Source organism: Lonchura striata, chromosome 3 (assembly GCF_050655825.1).
Source record: "Lonchura striata isolate lonStrDom1 chromosome 3, ASM5065582v1, whole genome shotgun sequence".
Lineage (NCBI taxonomy): Eukaryota > Metazoa > Chordata > Aves > Passeriformes > Estrildidae > Lonchura > Lonchura striata.
Genome location: NC_140705.1, coordinates 7,262,197 through 7,282,725, shown reverse-complemented (window position 1 = coordinate 7,282,725; position 20,529 = coordinate 7,262,197). Strand labels below are relative to the sequence as shown.

The following is a 20,529-nucleotide window of genomic DNA, read 5'->3' as shown; positions in this document are numbered from 1 at the left end:
CATGCAGCTGTTCCCTCCTTGGGTTCTCTCTACCGAGTTATATTTAAGCCAGTGTCTCTGAAACCAGGCAGTAATAAAAGGGATATTATCCTTAGCAAATATCTTAATCATGGTAAATCTCTGTTGCCCTACAAATGACTGCATGGGGGATTAGAGTGGAGTAAGCCATTTGCTGAATATCACTGCCACCTTTCCGAGGCCATTTAAGCATGTTTAATTTTTCAGGGTGAAACATGAAACCCACTAATACAAATGTTTGTGTTTGGCCTGAATTATATCCAGACTGTAACAGTTAGAGGAGGCTTAGGACCAGATTGTGAGTGATCTGTAGGAGGCCAGTTCTGCTTGGGAGAGTGAGAGAGAAAAATGCATTTTTGTTCCCTGTCCCAGCTCTCTTATGTCACTTATGCTGCCTCTCTTCTTTTCAATATTTATGTAAGGCTATCATGGGAAGTACCAGTAAATATATGGATGATGCTTAGCTCTGTATTTTTTTAATATCAATTCTTACTGTCATCCAGTGCCTGGGAGCCATGAGTATCTGACTTGGGTTCATTCTGGCTAAAATGGAGATGACAATGCTATGAAGTACAAAATACTTTCAGGGACTTGTGTCCTCCATTGCATCGCTTCCTATCTGTTTGTTTATGCAGATTTCTATCAGGTTGCCCAGCAACACTGAGGCTCCCTGTTTTCCAGTGGTCAAGCTCAAGGGAACCTTTTGGGAGACTGAAGTACTACTGTGCATTTCATGCTTTCTTTTTTCTCTTTCTTTTAACAAAGCAGTGTCTTCTCTCTGTGCCTGCCCAGGCAACTGCAACCCTAGCCAGTGTGGACTCAGCCAGAGCCCTGGGAACTGGCAGCTCCAGGAGGTGTTTCCTGGGGCAGAATTCAGTGACTGTGAGGTGACACTTGTTTTATGTGGCACAACCCTCTTACTTCACATGGCAGTGTGTCAGGAGCACATCACCCATGAGCTCCCCTTGTTCCCAAGGACTCTGCACTTGGGTTCACCTCCCCAGCCTGATTTCCTGAGCTTTCCATCAGGCAGCTTTCCCTATAAGTCCTGAACACGACTTCCCAGGGCAGCTATGAGGGTGAGAGGCAGTGTTTTGTTGTTCATTGAATCATGGTATCAGAACAGTTTGAGTTGGAAAAGACTTTAAAGACCATCTCATTCCAACTCACCTGCTATGGTCCAGGACATCTGCTATCTCAGGTTGCTCACAGCCCTATCCAGCCTGGCCTTGAGCATGTCCAGGGATGGGGCAGGCACAGCTTCTCAACCTTCATAGTAAATAATTTTTTTCCTAAAATCCAACATAAACCTGCCTTCCTCCAGCTTAGGGCCATTCCCCCTTGTCCTTTCTCTACATGTCCTTGTGAAAAGTCCCTCTCCAGCTCTCTTGTAGCCCCTTTAGGAACTGGAGCAAGTTGCTGTTGATTGTCTCATGGCTGCTGGACTGATCTTCAGTAAAGGTGTGGATGTCTGTCCATCCCAATGTTTACTGTGCTCAATGCAATATTCTCTGTTTTTAAATCCCAGGCAAGTTTCCAAATGACAAGCCCTGACTTTGAATGGTCAGCAGAATTTAATAAATATTCTAATAACCTTAAATGAGACCACAGGATGTGTGGTTAAGCAGTTATACTTGTTAATTGGGAGATGTAGCTAATAATAACCAAATTGAAAGAGGAAATTGAGTTAGTGCCTGTAAAAAATGAGACATTCACAGTGGACCCTCTCCTTACAAACTTCAAAATTCTTATTTTTCTAAACTTAATCACCTATTTAATTTTTCAACCACTTCAGCCAGACACAAGTATTCTTTTCTATGGCAGTGGTTTAACATAAATTATGTATAACTTATCTTATTGGAGAGTTTGTGTCTTTGTGCTTTTAGCTTGAATCTGTGTTTTTCCCTAAGGAAAAAATAAATTCTGTTAAGTGGATAAAGTTTTGTTATACTCTGTTAAGTTTTCTACTCTGTAGAAAAGTTAAAGCTTTGATTTAATTTCCCTCATAGAAGAAACAAAATTCCAGTGGGAGACAATTATAGGTGAATATGAAACCCTTGGTGTGTTCAGTGTATCTTTCAGATGCTTTCGTAGTGATTGTGGATTAAATACCTACATAGATAAAATGGACATAGAATAATAAACTATTTGGATTAGAAAAGCCCTCTAAAATCACCAAGTCCAACAATTAACCTGACACTATCATGTCCACTATTGAGTCTTCACAGGTATATGATCTTTCTTTGTTTACTCTGAAGGTGCAAAGAACTTCTATTTCTGATTCCAGCCACTGTTTCATACACTAAGTAGTTGTGGGTTTATTCCTGTAGTTGCTGCTGGGGGATGTCTGCTCTTTGCACAGATTCTCTCATCAAAGTGTGAAGCCTTAATTGTGTCTTCATCTAGAGAAGTCTATCAGAAAGTGTTTTCACATTCACTAAATATTTTAGAGGTTTGAAAGCGTCTCTGCAGCAGGATAAAAACTAAAAATGTTCAGAGATTTTGTAATAAGGCTTCAAAGTGTGAAGGAAAATGATGTACTGGAATAGGGTCCAAGGTTAAACTTCTCAGCTGGACTGAAAGCTCAGAACAGGGTTTTCACATTCCAGCTGATGCTCTCATCACCAGGTAATTGGCTATTTTGAGGAGGCTATTTTTTTGGCTTCAAGTAGGAATTTTCAAGTTGAGCATGAAAAGTCATTTTGTTCTCAGATGTTTCTTTTGAATCAGCATGCCCCTGTTCTGGTATAATACATGTTTCCTCAATGCAGTTTCTTCTGAAAAAATCTAATCTAAGGTAGAAATTAGCCCCTCTTTGAACATAGATTAAACCAGATAACCTCCTGAAAAGTCCTCCAACCTAAATTCTTCTATGATTCAGCTTGGAAAGATCACCCTCAATCTCTAATAAGGAGTTACAATACAGTAAAAAATGTCACATTAAGTGCTGAATGCCATGGTCTAAAGATAAGTATTAACTTATAAGTGAATTATTATCTAGTGTTCTCAGTTGCTGAGTAGTTTTATGCATATGGACTTTGTATATATTCTCATATATATATATTTACATATACATAGATATAGAGATGTGTATATATATATATATATATATATATATATATATATTTACATATACATAGATATAGAGATGTATATAGATATATATGTGTGTATGTGATATTATACACAGAGAACTGTGTAAGGGAAGGACTATCATGTCTATGCCAGTAAGTGACACAGGGCCAGGAGCATCCCCAGGCACTGGATGATGCTCATGTGCTCTATAGCACCACTTTGACCTGGTACAAGTAGAGGCATTCAAGAGGAAATGACTGATCATGCTTGGGATTTTACCATAGGCACAAACCCTTCCCATTTAGCAATTTGGATGCTGTTGTGGCTACATTTCAAATGGCAAATAACATAAGGAAGTGGAAAGTCACTCTATTGAGGCCAGGGAAGTTGAGGTTATATTCCTGGCTGTTGCCTGGATGTCCATAGACAAGCCACTTCAGTTTTTTTAGTCTCTTTATGCCAATTCCATTTTCTTAGTCTCTTTCTTTCAGATGTGCAAATGTCTTGCTGTAAAAACTCACATTTTCAAAACAGTATTTGTTTTCTGTGGTATGTTGGCAGGCACACATGGGAAGGGCCTGTTCTAGGTTGGGACCTCTAGAGGTTCCCATAATCCAAATAATAATGGTAAAGACAAGGGAATGACATGTGATTTGTTATGAAATGACCATCCAGTCTCCTTGAGAGAAGTAAGCTGAGTGATTGTTCTGTGTGTACCAGCTTTACAAGAGCAAGAGTGCCCATTTCAAGAAGGATTTGGGGACAAGCTTCTGCATATCTGTGTTCGCAACAGGCAGGAACAGCTTCCATAATTATTAAATTTAGTACAACTTCTATTGGATCTGCCATGGAAGAACTGCTGTGAAAAAAAAGCCATGGAACATGATTATGTTTGCATTTGAGTTGCTGTGATATAGAATAAATTCCTGGCACACAAAGAGCTGCTTTGTGGATGAGATAGGTTCCTAAAGATGGGCTTTTACCTTCCCTTTCCATATTGGCATGTAGAAAACACTCAAATGCCATGCCTCCTCACTTATCTGTCTGCAAAATGAAATTACAGGCTATTTAACAGAACTGACGTGCTGGATTAAAATGCATTTTTAAATGTGTTGATAATGCCACAGAGGGAATGTGTAATGGGAGAGATCAGTGCTCCTGTAGCAAACGCAGTGCTAAGGCTGGGGTTGTGCTAAGGTTGGGGTTGTGCTGGGAGCTGAGGTGCACCCCTGGGCCCACCTCTGGATCAGCTGAGTAATTAAGTGTTTGTTTGCTTCCAGATGAATACAAGAGTAAAGTAGCCTGTGAAGATGACAAGCTGAGGCTGAGCTGTAAGAAGAGCATGGTGATAGCCATTTACTCTGCTATCTTTGGGAGGACACAAGGAGGCAGCCTGGAGTGCCCATACCAAAACCTAGGGATGCCCATGATTGGTAAGCAGGGGAATGGCTTGATCACGCTGATGTGGGCAGGATGATTTAATTTACTGTCACCACAGCAGAGCTGGCACAGACCCTGGTCAAAAAAGCAGGACTGGGAGATGCAACCTGCCATGGTGGTGCTCCTGATGTGTGGTACCTTGTCAACCAACAGTGAGCACCAAACTGAGGTGCAGCTGTACGACCTAGCTGAGTTCCCAGGCCACAGGCTTTTCACAGATTCATCTGATTATATGACTGAAGGTGCTTGAATTTCTTGTTCAATTTTCTGTCTTTGTGGTGGTTCATCCACTGAGCCTCTGCCTGTATTATGGAGGAACATATTATCTGGGGATGTCATGTACCATCTGCAGCCACTGAAGTCTTGACATTGCATTTAAACTTTTACTGAAGTTAAAGCAAGTTCAAAAAGCAAGTTGTTAAGTTTCATCATGTTATGGTTGGCTTACAGTACCTTCAAGTATCTTCTTTACTCTCAGACTATCAGGGTCTCTTACAGTCATGAGTTGAAGATAAATAATTGAAAAACATTCACTGGAACTTGAGCTAATGTGAAATGACTTTTGACTATTTTAGATTGTGGGCAGAGACAGCAACAGTCACAGTACAAAGTCCTGTGCTCAGCATTTGTCATAATTCTTCTCTGCAGAGCTGAGAGGGAATTAACAGGTTTCCCAAAGGAATTGCCTCCAGAGAGGGAAAAGCTTCAGAGGAGACTGCACAAGGAACCTTGATCTGGTGCTATTGCCCATGCTGGGATCTGTTCAGCTGTATCTGAGGATCTTTGGCTTCACAGCTGCTGATCCAGTGCCCTTAAGGATTTAAATGCAATTCAAATGGAAGCATGTTGAGTGCTTGGCAATATGATACTGGGATGATGGGTGTCAGTAGAAACCCACAGGTGGAATGAGGCCAGTCAGGTTATTTGTGCAGTGTGGTGAGTGTCTTGCTTGTGTAGCTGTGCAAATCTGAGCATTGTAGCACAGCTGAGTTGTGCAGGGTCTCCTGAGGTGACCAGTGCTCCTGGATGTGCTCCTGTAGTCCCCCAGTTGCCAGGCAGCAGAAACCAAAACAGATGTGTATGGTGGGTTTGCCTGGAGCTCTTTGGTGTGGTGTTTGGGATGGGCTGAGTCTGTGCACTGGTTGCTGTGGTGGTTGTGCTGCTGGGTGAGAACTTGCCAAGTCAGTGAATCAGGATGGGTTTCTGGAGCAGACCTGAGCACCCCACCTTGCTGAGAGGGCAGGAACAGGCACTTGCCAGTGACAAGGCACCAGCTCAGGGACCTGCTCTTCAATGTCAGCATGAAGCAAAACTCTGTGTGAAGCCACAAAGGGTAAAGTTTTATTCTTCTTTTCCCAGCTGCAAAATCATGAAACTTGTACTGGCTGAGAGCAGGGTATGTGGAACCAGAAAATAGGACAAGAGGCACAAACAGGGAGAACAAGCAGTGGGGTCTGACATCAGGGCTGCGTGTGCCATAGGATCTCCAGCACCTGTATGCCCTGCTGTTCTCAAACTGGCCTTGTGAGCTCTACAAATTGGGATGTTTGCCCAAGGAAATGAGGTGTCAGATCCTAGAGTGCAGGACACAGTCTGCTGCTGGGATGAGGCAAGGCTTTCCTCAAGTGTCAGCTCCTAAATGAAACTACTTGCATGAGCAGGCTCAGTCCAAGATAGTGTAATGCCAAATCAGGGGTGGGAATGCTGAGGAAACTTTACACTAAAAACCAGCTTAAGGTTTTAAGCTGTGAACATATGCTAAAAATGACAGAGTTGTTGGACAGGAGCAAATATCGACGTGTTTGGAATTGCTGGGATCTCAAGTATCTTAAGTCAGTCTGGTGCTCCTGGGGTGCTGTGGGAGTCGGTATGTCCCATCCATAGGAGCAAAGGGAGGGTGGGAAGGGTGTCTGGGATGTCTGCTGGCTGCATGCCCTGCAGGGCTGGGGAGGAGGTGTGAGGAACTCGCCATGGAGCAGTGACTTCCCCAGGCTTTCCCTGCCATTTGGGCACTGTGTGTGCAGGGTGAAGGACAGGTTCTGGCTGTTGATGTTTCCTTGCATGCTGAAATCCTGAGCGACTCCTGGGGACGGGGGTGAGCTTAACTAAAAGAAAATTGGGGGTGAGCAGGTCGTCATTGCCAATTTACTGTCTCCAGCCCTTAAATCCCTGTCATGTTTGGGAGTGGTTGTTCAGGTTTCTTCAGCTACAGCTCATGGATCCCCTTGGCATGAGGCAGCCTCTGCTTATCACAGCCTTCCCTTCATCTGCCTGTGTGAGCTGCCCCAGTGGGGCAGAGCTCTGGTGCTGCAGCAATGGGAAGGTCAGCTCTGGCTGCAGTTTGCACTTCTCTTGGCCTCACAGGAGAAACTGGTGTAGGATCCAACCCAAATCAGCAAAAAGCACCCTCACACTGTGCTTTCCCCATGGCACCCTGCAAACCTCCCATTCCTGTCTCCAGTTACAGCAGTGACAAGAGCAGGTTGTGCTCCCAGCTGCCAGGAGTGACTGTGGGAGCAGCACTCAGGGTCCCCCAGCCTGCTTCAGAACTGCTCTTCTCACAGGCCTGCCTAGCCCAGCAGGCAGCTCTGTTCCTTCAGGAGCAGGTGGAAACATCACAATTTATAAATCAAAGCTTCTGCTAGCTGGAGAACATTTCCCTGCACGTTTCCACAGCCCTGCAATGTGGGGAGGGCTGTTCCGTGGCAGCCTTTGATCCCAGACATTCACAACAAGCTGATCTTACAAACATGACCGTATGAGTCAGACTTTGCAGCAACATCCAGTTCCTGTAAGGCAGAACCCAGCTATGTTCTGTACATGGGAGATTTATTCTGTTTGAGTTTCATGGGACTGATGATTTATGTCAAGTCTGAGCCTTGGCAAAGGGCATTTTGCTGGGAAATAGACCCTGCACAAGTTTGCAGTGATTATTTATATCCATGCAGCCTGAGCTACTTGATGAGTGAAGAAATCATACTTGCCCCCAAAGCGGTGAAGATTATATTTTCTTCCTCTCCTAATGAAAAACAGTTCAGAAAATTTGGTTCCATTTTTCTTTCTGTGGACAAAATGCACATTTAGATTGAATTTAGAAATACACAGCTTCTACAGGTGAGGCTTTTAAAGAGCTGAGGTCTGAGATGGGCAGGAGAGATGGTCATTAAACTGTTTTTAAAGAGATAGTCTTTAAACAGCATTGCATATGTAAGGTAAATTAATTCAATTTGTGTTGTTTCTGCCTTGAAAAACATGACCTTGTACTTCTGTAGAAGTGTTGAGGAGATGAAGTCCACTAACAGTGAATTTCCTGGATTCTACACTAGGTGCTCGGCTGGTTTCTGAAGTATCCTGGTGTTGCTGTCCTTTTAACCCAGCTATTGTTGTGCTGCTTTTGGGTGATGAAACATCCCCAAGTTGCCCTTCACATGCCATGCCATGCCATGCCATGCCATGCCATGCCATGCCATGCCATGCCATGCCATGCCATGCCATGCCATGCTATGCCATGCCATGCCAGACACATACTCTCTCTTTGTATAATGTCTATGTGAATGTGCTTAGCATCTGCGAAGAGAAAGTTATGGTAGAGAGCTCCATCCTATTGCTGTCATGTTAAAGTGAAAATCTGTCAGGATCCTCTTTTAACTGGAAACATGCTGAAACTTGTGTCTCTGACCATAATGGGAAACCCCTGCAAACAGCTGGAGCCCTCCTTGAATGCCTTGGGAACTCTGAAAAGCTCCTAAAAGAATTTGACCTTGTTTGTAGCTCTCTTAATAAAGCCTCCACTTTGCTGCCAGCATGTGCAGTGAGCATACACAGAGCATGGCGAGGTCTCAGGGGAAAGGGCTATTTACAAGCAATGAACCATTAATATCCCTCAGCCAAGTGAGCCCTTTGCCCCCTTTTCCTGCTGTTTACAGCTGCCTCTGCCTGCATCTCCAAGTGGCTTGTTTATTCTGAGAGCAGTAATTTTAAAAATGGCCTTTCTCTACACGTATCTGAGTGCAAAGTAGTGATCTGGTTAGGAGGCTGAGGAGGAAGATCTTGGATATAAAAGGATTAACCTTTTTGTTGCTTAGTGAAGCAACACATCTTTGCTTATATTCAGGACATCTGACTCGGTCACATTATTCATTTTTACAGTATCTCCCCCCCGAACCACAGAGAGTGAGATGGACATGCTCAGCTGACTTCTAACACAGGATCCAGGACTCCTTCTCAAGGACCCTGTCTTTCTCCATCACATATACAAAAAGCCCAAAGAAATTTAAGTGCTCATCCCGGGTAGAAGGAATCTGGGCTTGGTTTTGGAGTCAGTGCAGGATCGTGGGAACTCTGGCTCCTCAGCCTTGCTCCTGGGGTGTGGATTAAGCTGAGACTCTGCTGAGACTGAAATGTCCTTGTCACTTAACATACAAGTTGTCTCCTGTGCCCCTGTAAAAGAGAAAAATGAATGTGTTTACAAAATCCCGAGGAAGCTCAGATGGTCAGTGGCACTCTCTGACTCATGGGATCTTATAATGGAGGAGCAGAGGAAGGAGTTCAGCAAATGAGCCCGTGCTTTAGGTGCTCATCCCCTGGCATTTTTCATTCTAATGCAGTGACAGAAGGTGATCCAACCCAGTTTGTTTTGATTTCCGCCTCTTAATGCAGATGTACTTAAGACTTGAAGCAGAGTCCTCATATAAATATTTATTACACCATATAAATAATGGACCCTTCCAGTTTGTTTATCTGTGACCAGATCTAGTATGTGAATGAATATGAATTACGTGCAGTAAAAAATCTATTTTATTCCAGGGCACATGTTCCTGCCAGCAGAAGAGCTGGCTTTAAGAAACTGTGCCCCTCCAGCTGTGCATTTCTGGCTCTCTTCTGCTTCACCTTCTATGACCATTTTCCATCCTGTTTCCATCAGGACAAGGTGGTGGCTGTGCTCTAACCTTAGTCTTAAATGCTTAAAAATAAAAGTGTGGAGCTGGACAATAAGGAGTAGTAACCCCTGGCACTGCTGGGGGAAGCAGAGGATGGCTGGGACTGCAGGAAGGGATGGGATATCCACAGAAATCTGTGCTGGTCAGACAATGCCATGTAGCACAGCTGACCTTCAGCAGATCGAAGTGGCTGAAAGACTCTCATGCTTCATCCTGGTTTCCCTGTCTGGCCTTTAAAGCAGCTGCAGTGCTGGGTCTGTGGGATGGGCAGCAGCTGGGGGGGGTCAGACCCTGTCATTCCTCTCTACAGAGCACACCAGGCTTCCAAAGCACCCATCCTATAGCTGTGCCTCTATGTATGCTTCATTTATATTCAGGGCAGAAACTACTTTATTATGTGTATAGCTCATGATTAAGAACATGTTTTTATTAGAGGCCAATCTGTTTGTATGTAATAAAATCTATAAGTATCTAAATCTGAAGGCTAAGTAAGTATCAGTTGCTGTTTAATTCACATATCATACCTTATTAAATTTAAATTGAAATGCAGTTCCCATTTAGAATGCTGAGTTAAAGTGGGACAAAGCCTGCTTTCAGAAAGTTGTTCTTCAGTTTTAGATACTTTATGTGTTTCACTTTTTGTCTCAAAACAGCAGGAGGTAATTAAAATTACTTTACAGCTGTTTCTAGAAAACTCCAACTATTGTTGGATTCCATAGAGCCATAAAAAATGATTTATATGAAATTGTTTTTATATGCACACAATAGCTATTTAAAAAAATAATTTAGAAGTCCATTCACATGTGAGTCTGGACAAGATCTTTCTCTAAACCAAGGTCCAAGTTGGTTTCGAAATGCTGTTTACAGTGCAGTATGACCCCATACAGTGAATGTAATTAAAAATTCTGAAACTAGTAATTTAAATAGCACTAGCAGGCTCTGTGATGCTATTGGTATGATATTTGAGGAAGTAAAGTGAGTATTTGTATCAGTAATATAAACTTCATTAGTGGCTGATTGCCCAACTTTTTTTATTGCCCAAAGTTGCTTATTGCCCAACTATAGGTTAAAAGCAACCCAAAAATACAATCCTAACAATAAAAGGGCAAAGTTTAAGAGATTTTAATGTGTAGCATCTCAGTTGGTTTCCATGGAGTTGATTTGAATGAAAACCAGTGTAACTTGTTCAAAACTGATAAAATTCCTCTTAAACTAATTCAGGTGTCACTCAAGAATATTGCACAATTGCCACAATGAGAGCCTGAGAAAGAAAGGTAATGTGAAACCTGGGAGTTTGCAGGCACGCCAGGCTTTATTTTAGGGACTAAGGGCAAGAAGTGACTTGTAGGCTGTGTCAGCTGGGTAATCTCTTTAGAAGTGGGCCAGTCCTGCAGCTTGTGCAGTTCAGACCTTGCTTCAGACTAGGTCTAGGCACTAGTTGAGTATCCCCATGATCAGTAAAAGACTTTTTTCGGGCTTTAATGAATAGGAAGGAGAAATGAACTCAAGGACTTCACAGAGAAGCAGATTGATGGAAAGCACTGTCCCTATCTTCTGATATCTTCTGAGCGATGCTAAAGCTGTTACCTTTCTTGCTTCTTTTCTTGAATGCCTTACAGCCCACAATCCACTCTGCTCCAAATTAAACAATAAAATTTAACTGTCGTTGCCACACCATATCTTCTTTATTCTCTGAGACTTCTTGGAGCCATGTTTGAAGCTGTCCTTGGATTATCACTTCAGCCCCCAAACCCGAGAAATGTTATTAATTTGATCAACTTTGCAAACTCTGAGTCAGTCCCTGCAAAACTGGAGGCTTGTATTTTTTATGTGAGTTCTGGTTCCAGATATAAGGGTGATAAGATGATTTAAATTCACATTAATAAACCAAGTGTTTCTAAATGTGACTACAGGATCTGTAATTAAATCTGTAATCAAATCTGTAATTGATCCTTCAGTTGCAGTCTCTAAATGTGGTTGGTTTCTTTTAAGATAATTTTCTCTTTTCTGGCCTCCTGCTGAAGTTTCCAAAGTTTTATGAACTATGTAGTGACTATTTTTTCTCTCTCTTTCTGTAAAACATACTTTTTTAATGTAAAACTGGCTTTCTCTGCCCATCCTTCTAATGTTTGGATATAGATTTCCTTTCTAGCCAGTTCAGTGACATTGTGCAAGACATATGTTCTATATACAGATGTATCAACATGAAATTCTCTGCTGCTATGTGTAATATGATGATGACCATTTATCATTTTACAAATACCAGCAGGGCACTTCACATTTTAATTGTTTTGGGTTCCTGCTCCTGAGCTTCTTCTGTGTAAGCAAATACACTTCTGCTTCTGTACCTTTTTTGTTTAAGGGCAGTCTTTGGTTTCTATTGGCTGAACTTCACATTGGTTGGTCTTAAGGATACTTAAATATTTGTAGTTTGGTTTTCTCTCTCTTGTCTAGTGGATCTAGACCCAACTCACTTCTTTTGTCCTCTATTGAGACTTGCAGCCACAGCAGGGAAGAGAAATCCAGTGTATTTAAATTGCCCTCAACTGAAACTGTGTGACAACTTTACACTAAAGAAATTACTTCCCCAGGCTGCTAAATGAGAGAGGAAGTGTACAAAATCCATCTTTATTAACAGTCTTCTGCGCTGGCTTTTAAAGAGAACATCAAACTTAATGGGCACGGGCTTAGTTGAGAATGCCTGGGGTTTGATGTACTGCACAGAGTGCAGACTGACTCATTGCTGTTCTGTGAAGACATCCTTCACAGGCTGCTGGATGGCTAATTTTGGCTGAAGGCTTAGCCACCTCTAACAGCTGCCCCTGTGTGAAGGAGTTGACATTTGTATCAACCACAGCTAATGGAACATCTTTAAAATATATGAGAAACTGCCCAAAACCAGGAGAGCTTCCTTCCCTCCTGCTTATGATAGAGGTTTTTTTTTCCAGATTGAGGCAATCACTCCTAGGTAAAACATGAAGGAATTTAGGCAGTTGCCTCACCTGAAAGGTTGGAGTTACTTCCTGTTTGTGTCCTTTCTGCCATTCCATTGAAATTTGCTTTCTCTTTTGGCAGACAAGCGGATAACCACAGCACTGATTCAGACATCTGTCACCTTTCTTTGCAGGAACTAAATTTCTCTCCTCTTAATTAATTGACTCCTTCCATCTTACATTCTTTCCTCTCGCATTCATAGCTCCCAGCAAATAACCTTTCCTCTTTTGCTCTTGAGCAGGAAATCAGGCTGCCTGTTTTAGAGAAAAATCCTGTCCTCTGCTTGGGACAACTGTCCTCCTCAAGATGTCAGTTGTTTGTCAATTACTTCCCTTAAGGGAAAACTTAAGTTGATCCTTTCACCTGCTCCTCAGAAGACATCAAGAAAAGCTAGGGTTCTGCTGATGGTTTAATTTCGAGATTTGGGTCTGCTGCTGATGCCTTGACACAGAGCCAAAGTATCCCACAGAATTTGTCTGTTGATCAGATACCACCAGTCCTGTTCCACTTCCTAAACACTTACTTTGTATGTACTGCTGGAAATAGTATTTTAGGCAGTGATCCCATTTCTGAAATCTTTAATTTTGGCCAACCATTTGGTCCTTTTGACACCTCAAGGTCTTATATTTTCTTGGCTGAAAAAAGTAGAATGAGTGCCCCATTTTCTTGAAAATTCACAGACTCAGAGAGTCTTACTCGTCCTCTTATGAGTGGGTGCAGTTCTTTCTCAGGCTCCAGTTTTGTTTCTTTTTAAAGTGCATGCATGTTAATATTGGGTTGAGCTCCACATCCTGCTGCCTCTCCAGATATATGGACAACCTGTGGGAAACTCCTGCCTGGCAGCTTCACAGCATGCTACCATATTCACCGACCAGCTGTGTGTGGTCCTGCTTGCTCTGGACAGCCTGTCTCATCTGTGCAGGAACCCACCTTTGCAGGCTCAGCATGGCTGTGCCAGGTGAGTCTGATCATGAGCAGATAAACAGATGAACAGATGTTCTTGAACATCTGCAATATGCCCAACCTCACTGTTGGATTAGTCACCCTTCTCAACACTTGGGGTTTAAATCTGTGGATCCATCCACAGATTGTGGATTCATCTGTGATGGCTGCTGCCTTGGAAGAGGCTCCAATCTCCAACAGAGCATCTAAGAGTTACCAAAATACAAAACTTAAAGAGTTTGGAAATATTCTTTCAAACCTAGATAGGTTTTGCAATCAAAAGCAGCAACGCATGGCTCAGATTTCAGATTTGGATGTGTCACCCTTACTGGAGAAAAACAAGTAACACTGAGTAACCAAAATTAAGGCTATGATTAATGGGCATTGGCTCCATTTCTTTTTCTTTTTCTTTTTTTTTTTTTTTTTTTTTTTCACCAGGAAGAGGTAATAAAGAAATAGTCATGTTGGGAAGCAGCCTTAGACTGACTAAAATCCATTCATTGTGGTGAGCTTGATGATATGGACATTACATCAGTGAGACCAATTCTCATTTTAAAGCCAACTCGGTCTGCAAGCTGCAGCTAGTAAAATCCTCCATCATGGCTCTGCTGCCCTGGTTTGAGTTTTTATCCTGACAGAGGCTGGGCTGATGGACTAGGTAAGGTGAATTACTGGTAAGGTGAATTACCCACTGAGGACTTAAGACTAATGGTTGTGAAATCCAGCTAGCCAGTGGTCTGCATTTGTGAAGTGATTCTGGGAAAGGGAATTCACCTTCCACCAGCAGCAAGGCTGGAGGGACGTGCAACTTCTAGAAATTGGGGCCAGAGGTAAAGAGAATAAAGTGAGCTGATCCCACTCCCCCACAGCCCCAACTTTAGCTGAAAATGCCATATTTGAAAAGCACAGAGGATACTTTTAAACGCTTTCACATGTGGAAGTTTCACCATAGCCAGGATTCATATGTGCTCTCTGGCAGTGTACCGAAGCAATACAAGACTAATGAAAGCCAAGGGTAACTCTGGCCCAACCTCTCCAGGAGGGCTCTCTATCATCTATGAGGTCTTATAGCAGTTTTTATTGCTGCATCATGGGATTTGAGCTTTGTGGGCTTTAAGAGGTTCTCAGCAGGGGCCTGGCTCTGCTTAGCAGTACTTACCTCAGACTTAGTGATATGGTGTTAGCATTGTGAGTGTCCTTCCCACGTCTCTGACACATGGAGTCACTTGTTTGTTACTGGTGCCAGGGTGGTATCTCATAAAACATTTGGAATTTCCATTTAGCAAGCAAACAAGCAGCAGAAGAAAGGAGATTGTAGAATATAAAATCACTAAGGTTGGAAAAGACCTTAAGATCATCAAGTCCAACTGTCATGTTGCCCTGAATAAGCATGACATCTGGAACAAGTAAGTGCCATGTCTAGTCTCCCACTTCTGAAGACCTGGAAAAAATTAATTTGGCCAGCTGAAGGGGACCACAGCCCAACTCTGCTGCACCACATTTCTGGGCTTGCCTTCCCTGCATCTTTTTGGTGGAATAAATGGATGATATATGGATAAATCCCCTCCATTTTCTTGCCTGAGCTCTGAGGATGGGCACCTGGAGGTGAAGATTTCTGACTTGGAATCACCTTCTGAAGAGGTACTAATATAATTGGAGCTCTCACTTCAATGAGCTCCCCAAGGACTTATTTACAATTGGAAGTTAAATTATCTATGTACAGTTCATTACATCTAACAAGAGTGAATTCACTGTTTTTATAAGCCAGAGACACAGGGATAAAAGAAAATACCATGTTGTCCCTTCTAGAGCTCTGACTGTCATGGTGGTGACTGTGATTTATGAAGGTGCTGTAGTCTCATCTATCACTCAGCCACCTCTCAGATGTACTATTGACATCTTCAGTGCTCATTAGTGAGGGAATAAAGATGCTTGAGTATGACATTTTGTAACCCAGCTAAATGAACTCCTTGTCAGAAACCCTTTGAAGGGCGTAAGGAAGATGGTCCCATTTGGAGATTTTGAATGCTGCTATTACATTTTCCTGTTCAATGTGTTATGTGGAGGATGAATATTTGACAGACCAAGAAATCGAAGATGGGAGACAAAGCTAATTTCAGTGTTGGTGTAGTCCTCCCTCAAAACACTGCAAGCTGCTTCCTTGGCCTTTATGGGAATGTACAAGGCACTTCTGCTTAGAAATTGTGTGGAGGCAAAACCAGGGAAAATTCCCTGTTGTGAGCAAAAGGAAGTCTTTGAAGTGAACACTTGTGAATTTGTGCCTAGACCTCATTTCTTTCTTTTTTTTTAGGGCTAGAAAAATATAACTGTTTCCAAGAGAATGGCTCAGGTTTTACCATGGGGAAAATGAGAAGAGTATTTGAATTTACCCTGTGGGTCTGTTGTTGTCAGTAGAGTTGTAACATGGATACCTCAGATGATTTTCTCCCGCTTCTGCATTCACCATGTTCTGGTGTTCATTGGGTCTGGAGGTCAGGGAAAACTGTAAGACTTTCCTAAATTGTGACTGTTTGCAGCAAGAGCTAAGGAAATGGAGCACATGACAAGAAACCTCCACTGTGCTGTATTGAAATCACACTGGCAGCCACCTAAAAGCAGTCAGAGGTTGCTTGAAATCTTCAGTAATGACCTGGGACAGGGTTTGTAGGTGGTACCAAATTGGGCAGGACTTGTTACAGCTTAACTCTAGAACACTGGAGTGTCTGGTTTGGAGTTCTCCAGGTAACGAGAGATGTTGGAAAACTGGAGCAAGTCCAGTGGAGCTCCACCAAGCTGGTCAGGGGCCTCAATACAGCATATGGGGGAATACTGAGGGAAACAGGGTTGTTCAGTTTTCAGATGAGAAAGCTCTGAGTGGGAACTCATTTCTGTTTTTTACTAAGTAATAAGTGGTTCTACAAAAGATTCTTTTTGGGAACACACAGAAGGAAACAGCAGATGAACACCAAAAGGAGTGAATATGAGTTGCAGCAATAGAAACCTGATGACATACAATGAAAAAATTCTTCACCTGGAGAGGGACTTAGCCCAGGATCAAGTGTCCAAGGAGTTTGGGAAATATTTCTCCATGGAGATTTACAAAACTTGCCTGGGTGAATTCCTGAGCAACCTGATGTAACATCAAAGCTGCCTGTTCTTTAGGCAGGAGGTTGGAGTGGATAGGCTCCAGATATTGCTTTCAGCTAAATTATGGAATGGTTTATGTGCTGTGGTCCCAGCAGGCAACATTTTCCCCTGGATATATTTTTTCATCCTATGGTTTGCAAAAAGTCCATTTAAAGAGGCTTTTACAATCTTGATGCCCTACTTTATATGTGAGGGACTTTCATCTTCACGAGGCATAGAAAGCTCCTTCTACTCTTCTACTCATTTTGGCTGGTGCAGCTTGAGCTGGAGCAGCCTGGCAGGTGGACAGTTGAGGACTTCACTGCAGGTATTTGTGACTATGTGGCCTGGTCTGTTCCCAAAGAAGTTGGGTGTCTGGGGTTACGTGTGTACTGGTAATTGAGCAGTGTCAGCAGCACAGGTACTGGAAATAGATCTGTACTGTGAAACTGCAGCATGGTCCATGGCTTGTTGTCTTGGCCCAGATAACTCTCCTAGGCAGTCCAGAAGCTTATAGAATTCTGGAGTGGTTTGAGTTGGGAGGGTCCTTACAGATCATCTTGCTCCAACCCCACTACCATGGGCAAGAACATCTGCCACTAAACCAGGTTGCTCAAAGATCCAAAGATACAGTGAGGGCCTTCTGCAAACTGACCATTGGGACTAGCCCTGTTATATCTCAGGCTGTATTACGTGTTTGGAGTAATGCTTGTTGGCAAAATCATCCTAAGGCACCTTATCACTTAAACAAAGGGAGTAAAGGTGTGTCCATAATTTAGCCCCCTTTGGTTTCCTGATACAGACGCTGCTGCTAAAGTCAATTTGAGTGGAGACCATGGCCTGCTCAGAACTGCATGGGAGGAAGGTGGCTGTCAATACCAGGACATGACTAGTGATGGCTAGAAAAGCTGTCACTGTTAGTGTGAGAATGCATGACAATAAAACTCCTAGAAGCATTTTCAGTCTGATGAACCTACAGCTTTGGCACCTGAAGAGTCAATTTGATCTGTTAAGGTGGAGAGCAGAGTCTCTGTTAGTACATGCATATTCCTAAATGAGGAATGTCCCAAAGGCTGTCCATCTCTGGGTATGCTGGATGCAAAAGCCTTGTTGTGCCTCTCACAGGACCAGCAATGTGTAATTCCCCATGGATACAGTATGCTTCTGTGCTTAGGGCAAGGCCCCTAAGCAGACAGCTGTGGGATGTTCTCTGTTATGTGTGAGAACAATAACAAATAAAAAGAATAGGCACACTCCATGAAATCCTCTGCAGCAATTAGATTTGCTGAGTTTCTCTAGCTGGACATTTGTAAAAAGACAATGAATCAGGATTGCTGCATGCCAGATGTTTCCACTGAAACCTCTGACACTCATTGGATCAGAAATTCCCTAAGGAAATTTGGGTCATTCAGTATGAAAATGTGCACATGGAACCTTCTCCTTTTGTCATTTGCAGCATGTGAAATAAAATGCTGCCTTTGATTTGAGAAAAAATGCATGTTACCCTGTAGGCTTGGTTTCCTGTGGCTTTCCCTTGTCTCTCATGGCTTTTATTGTTATGCTGGTTCTAGCACTCTAGTACCTTTTGAGGTCCATTTTTCCTTTTCCTTCCTCCTAATCAGTGACCAAAAGGGGTTTGTATTCCATTCTCTGTAGCTGTCCCATTCCTTTTAGCAATGATTTGATGTTGAAGAAATGTCTCCTTGCAAGCTTCCCCCTGAGTTTGGTCCTGGCTGGACAGTGAAAGAGAACTGTCAGTCTTGTACCTAAAAGCTCAAGACTTAATCTGTGCAAATTGTTTTCACCCTAGGTAAGAAAACAGGTAAAACCACCTAGTAGAGAAAAATATATGGGAAAACACTTTTGGAACTTCCCATATTCTAAATTTCTAACATGAAAAATGTTTCTACTTGCATGGAATGAATGTGATTAAAACAATATTTCTACTTATATGGTAGATGATAATATTATAATTATTACACCTCATAGTAATTTTCATTAGATTTATAAATACAACATCAAACAGCAGAAAGAGACCCTGATCACCTTTGTCTTCAACAGGGACCAGAGAGGGGGATTTGAGACACCTCTTGTGGTTGTTACAAAGATGAAATATATTTTATTCTCTGCTTTCTTTGTATGGATGTATGAGGGTTTCAGATTCTTCAATGTTCTTTCAAATTATTAGAGGTGTGCTAGAGTCAGATACACTTTCTCATGTAAACACAAAGACTTTTAAATATGGAAATCTTGTATGTACTCTCACAGTCTGCATCTGGTAAATTATTTTTAGGCAATTTCATTGTGAATGGACAAATGTTCACAGATAGATATTGTTTTTCCCTTTTAGAGTGTCAGTCAGCTACTGCTCTCCAGCTCATGATCAAGCGCTGTCATGGGAAAAGAAGCTGCAGCATATATGCCAGCACCTACGAATTTGGAGATCCTTGTTACCCAGGCATCCAAAAGCATCTTAATGTCATCTACACCTGTGGTAAGTTACAAAATTCTCTAGCTCTCACTGGCATCTATGTTTGTTGAACAGTTGTATGAAGAATAAGATGAAAAAAGTTGTTGAGCTTCCTGTTGGCTCATGGTGATTCTTATTTGGGTGACAAGGGAAAGCTTTGGATCACCAGAGTAGTTTAATTCTGTCACTTTTTGTACTCATTGGATCTATAGAAAAAGCAAAAAATGTGGAAATTATATTTATTAACCCATTCATCAATGTTGGCATCCCGCAGCAAAGCTGTGGTTATCAGTAGGATCCTTATTACTTTTTTCTGTATTTATTTTATTTTGTACCATAGAATCAGGTGATTACCAAACCATACTCATTCACTGTGTTAGTAGAAAATCACTCCCAAAATCTTCAGGTAAACAATTGCAACAATTTTTCTAACAAAATACTGTTATTAAACAAAAAAGCAAACAGTTTGTGCTCAGTTGGGAACTTAAGTCATAGCATTGAGCACAGACTGTGCTCTTACCTGACTAGTCATCTTATTTTGCAACAGAGAAAAATTTGTTCCTGTCTGAGCTCAGAATTATAAAAACAACATCTGTCTTCTTACTGTGATGACATTTTGGTCATTTGTAGCTGACATATTTGAAAATATTTCCTTCAGGGTTTTGCTTACATAGTTGTTGCTAGGATCAGCTCAGTCTCTCTCTCTGTGTTCCTCTCTGCATCCATCTGGAAGTGCAAATTTTGGTGCTGTACTGCATGTGCTGAGCAGACAGTGGGACATGTGGTGAAGGAGAAGCTGTCTGTGCCCTCAGACAGCAATGGCTCTGTGGTCACTCTGTGTGTAGCTGCAGGTGCTGAGTGTGACAGAAAGCATTTGAGATGGAGTCACTGTAACATTTTGTGTGGTGGGTATTGCATGATGGATGTGCAGCACCCTGAGGAGCAGAGACATTGATGCAGGAGCATCAGGCTCTCAGCTCATCTGGCTGATTGTTGTTTCATTTGGCAGGAGGGGTAGGAAGGTTGGGTTCTGCTTGAAGTGATGCAGCAAGAAGTAGCAAGGCTATCCTTGCAAAGCTCAGGGAATTTTCTAGTCAGGAAATTGATGTTTTAATATCACTTTTCTCATAAAAAGTCTAAGGAGAAGCTTATCCTCATAACGGTTTGACAGAAACAAAGGCAATGTAGAAGGCAAAACAGGAGCTCCATCCCTCAAAAATCCAGAGAAAACAAACAGAGCCCCATGATGTATTTCCAAGAGGATTTCTACTTCAAAGGCCTCCACGGCCTTATTCTAGAAATGTGGCCCTGGTCTCAAAGTCCACTATAAAAGGCACTAATGATCTCTTAATCTGACCTTAGCTCTCTAGTCCAAGCCTAACTGCATCAGGAAATGAGTCACACTTGAGAGTACAAAATGGTATGTTTTGCTTTTCTGTGGGTAAAATCTGCCTCATCCTTTGAAGGTGGCCATGGCTCCTTTTCAAAACCATGATCTCAGACATGTCTCTGAACTGGATTTTG

The 20,529-nt window shown here is 42.3% G+C and overlaps 1 protein-coding gene across 3 annotated transcripts in view; it reads left to right on the top strand.

Annotated features, from left to right (window-relative positions):
- Nucleotides 1-20,529, top strand: part of EVA1A (eva-1 homolog A, regulator of programmed cell death) — a 210,206-nt gene that overhangs the window by 88,252 nt on the left and 101,425 nt on the right. For all 3 annotated transcript variants that reach the window (XM_085574461.1, XM_085574459.1, XM_021529805.4), the window contains 2 exons: nt 4,374-4,526; nt 18,886-19,029. In XM_085574461.1, the coding sequence (XP_085430587.1) occupies nt 4,374-4,526; nt 18,886-19,029 (297 nt within the window). The remainder of the gene's footprint in view (nt 1-4,373; nt 4,527-18,885; nt 19,030-20,529) is intronic.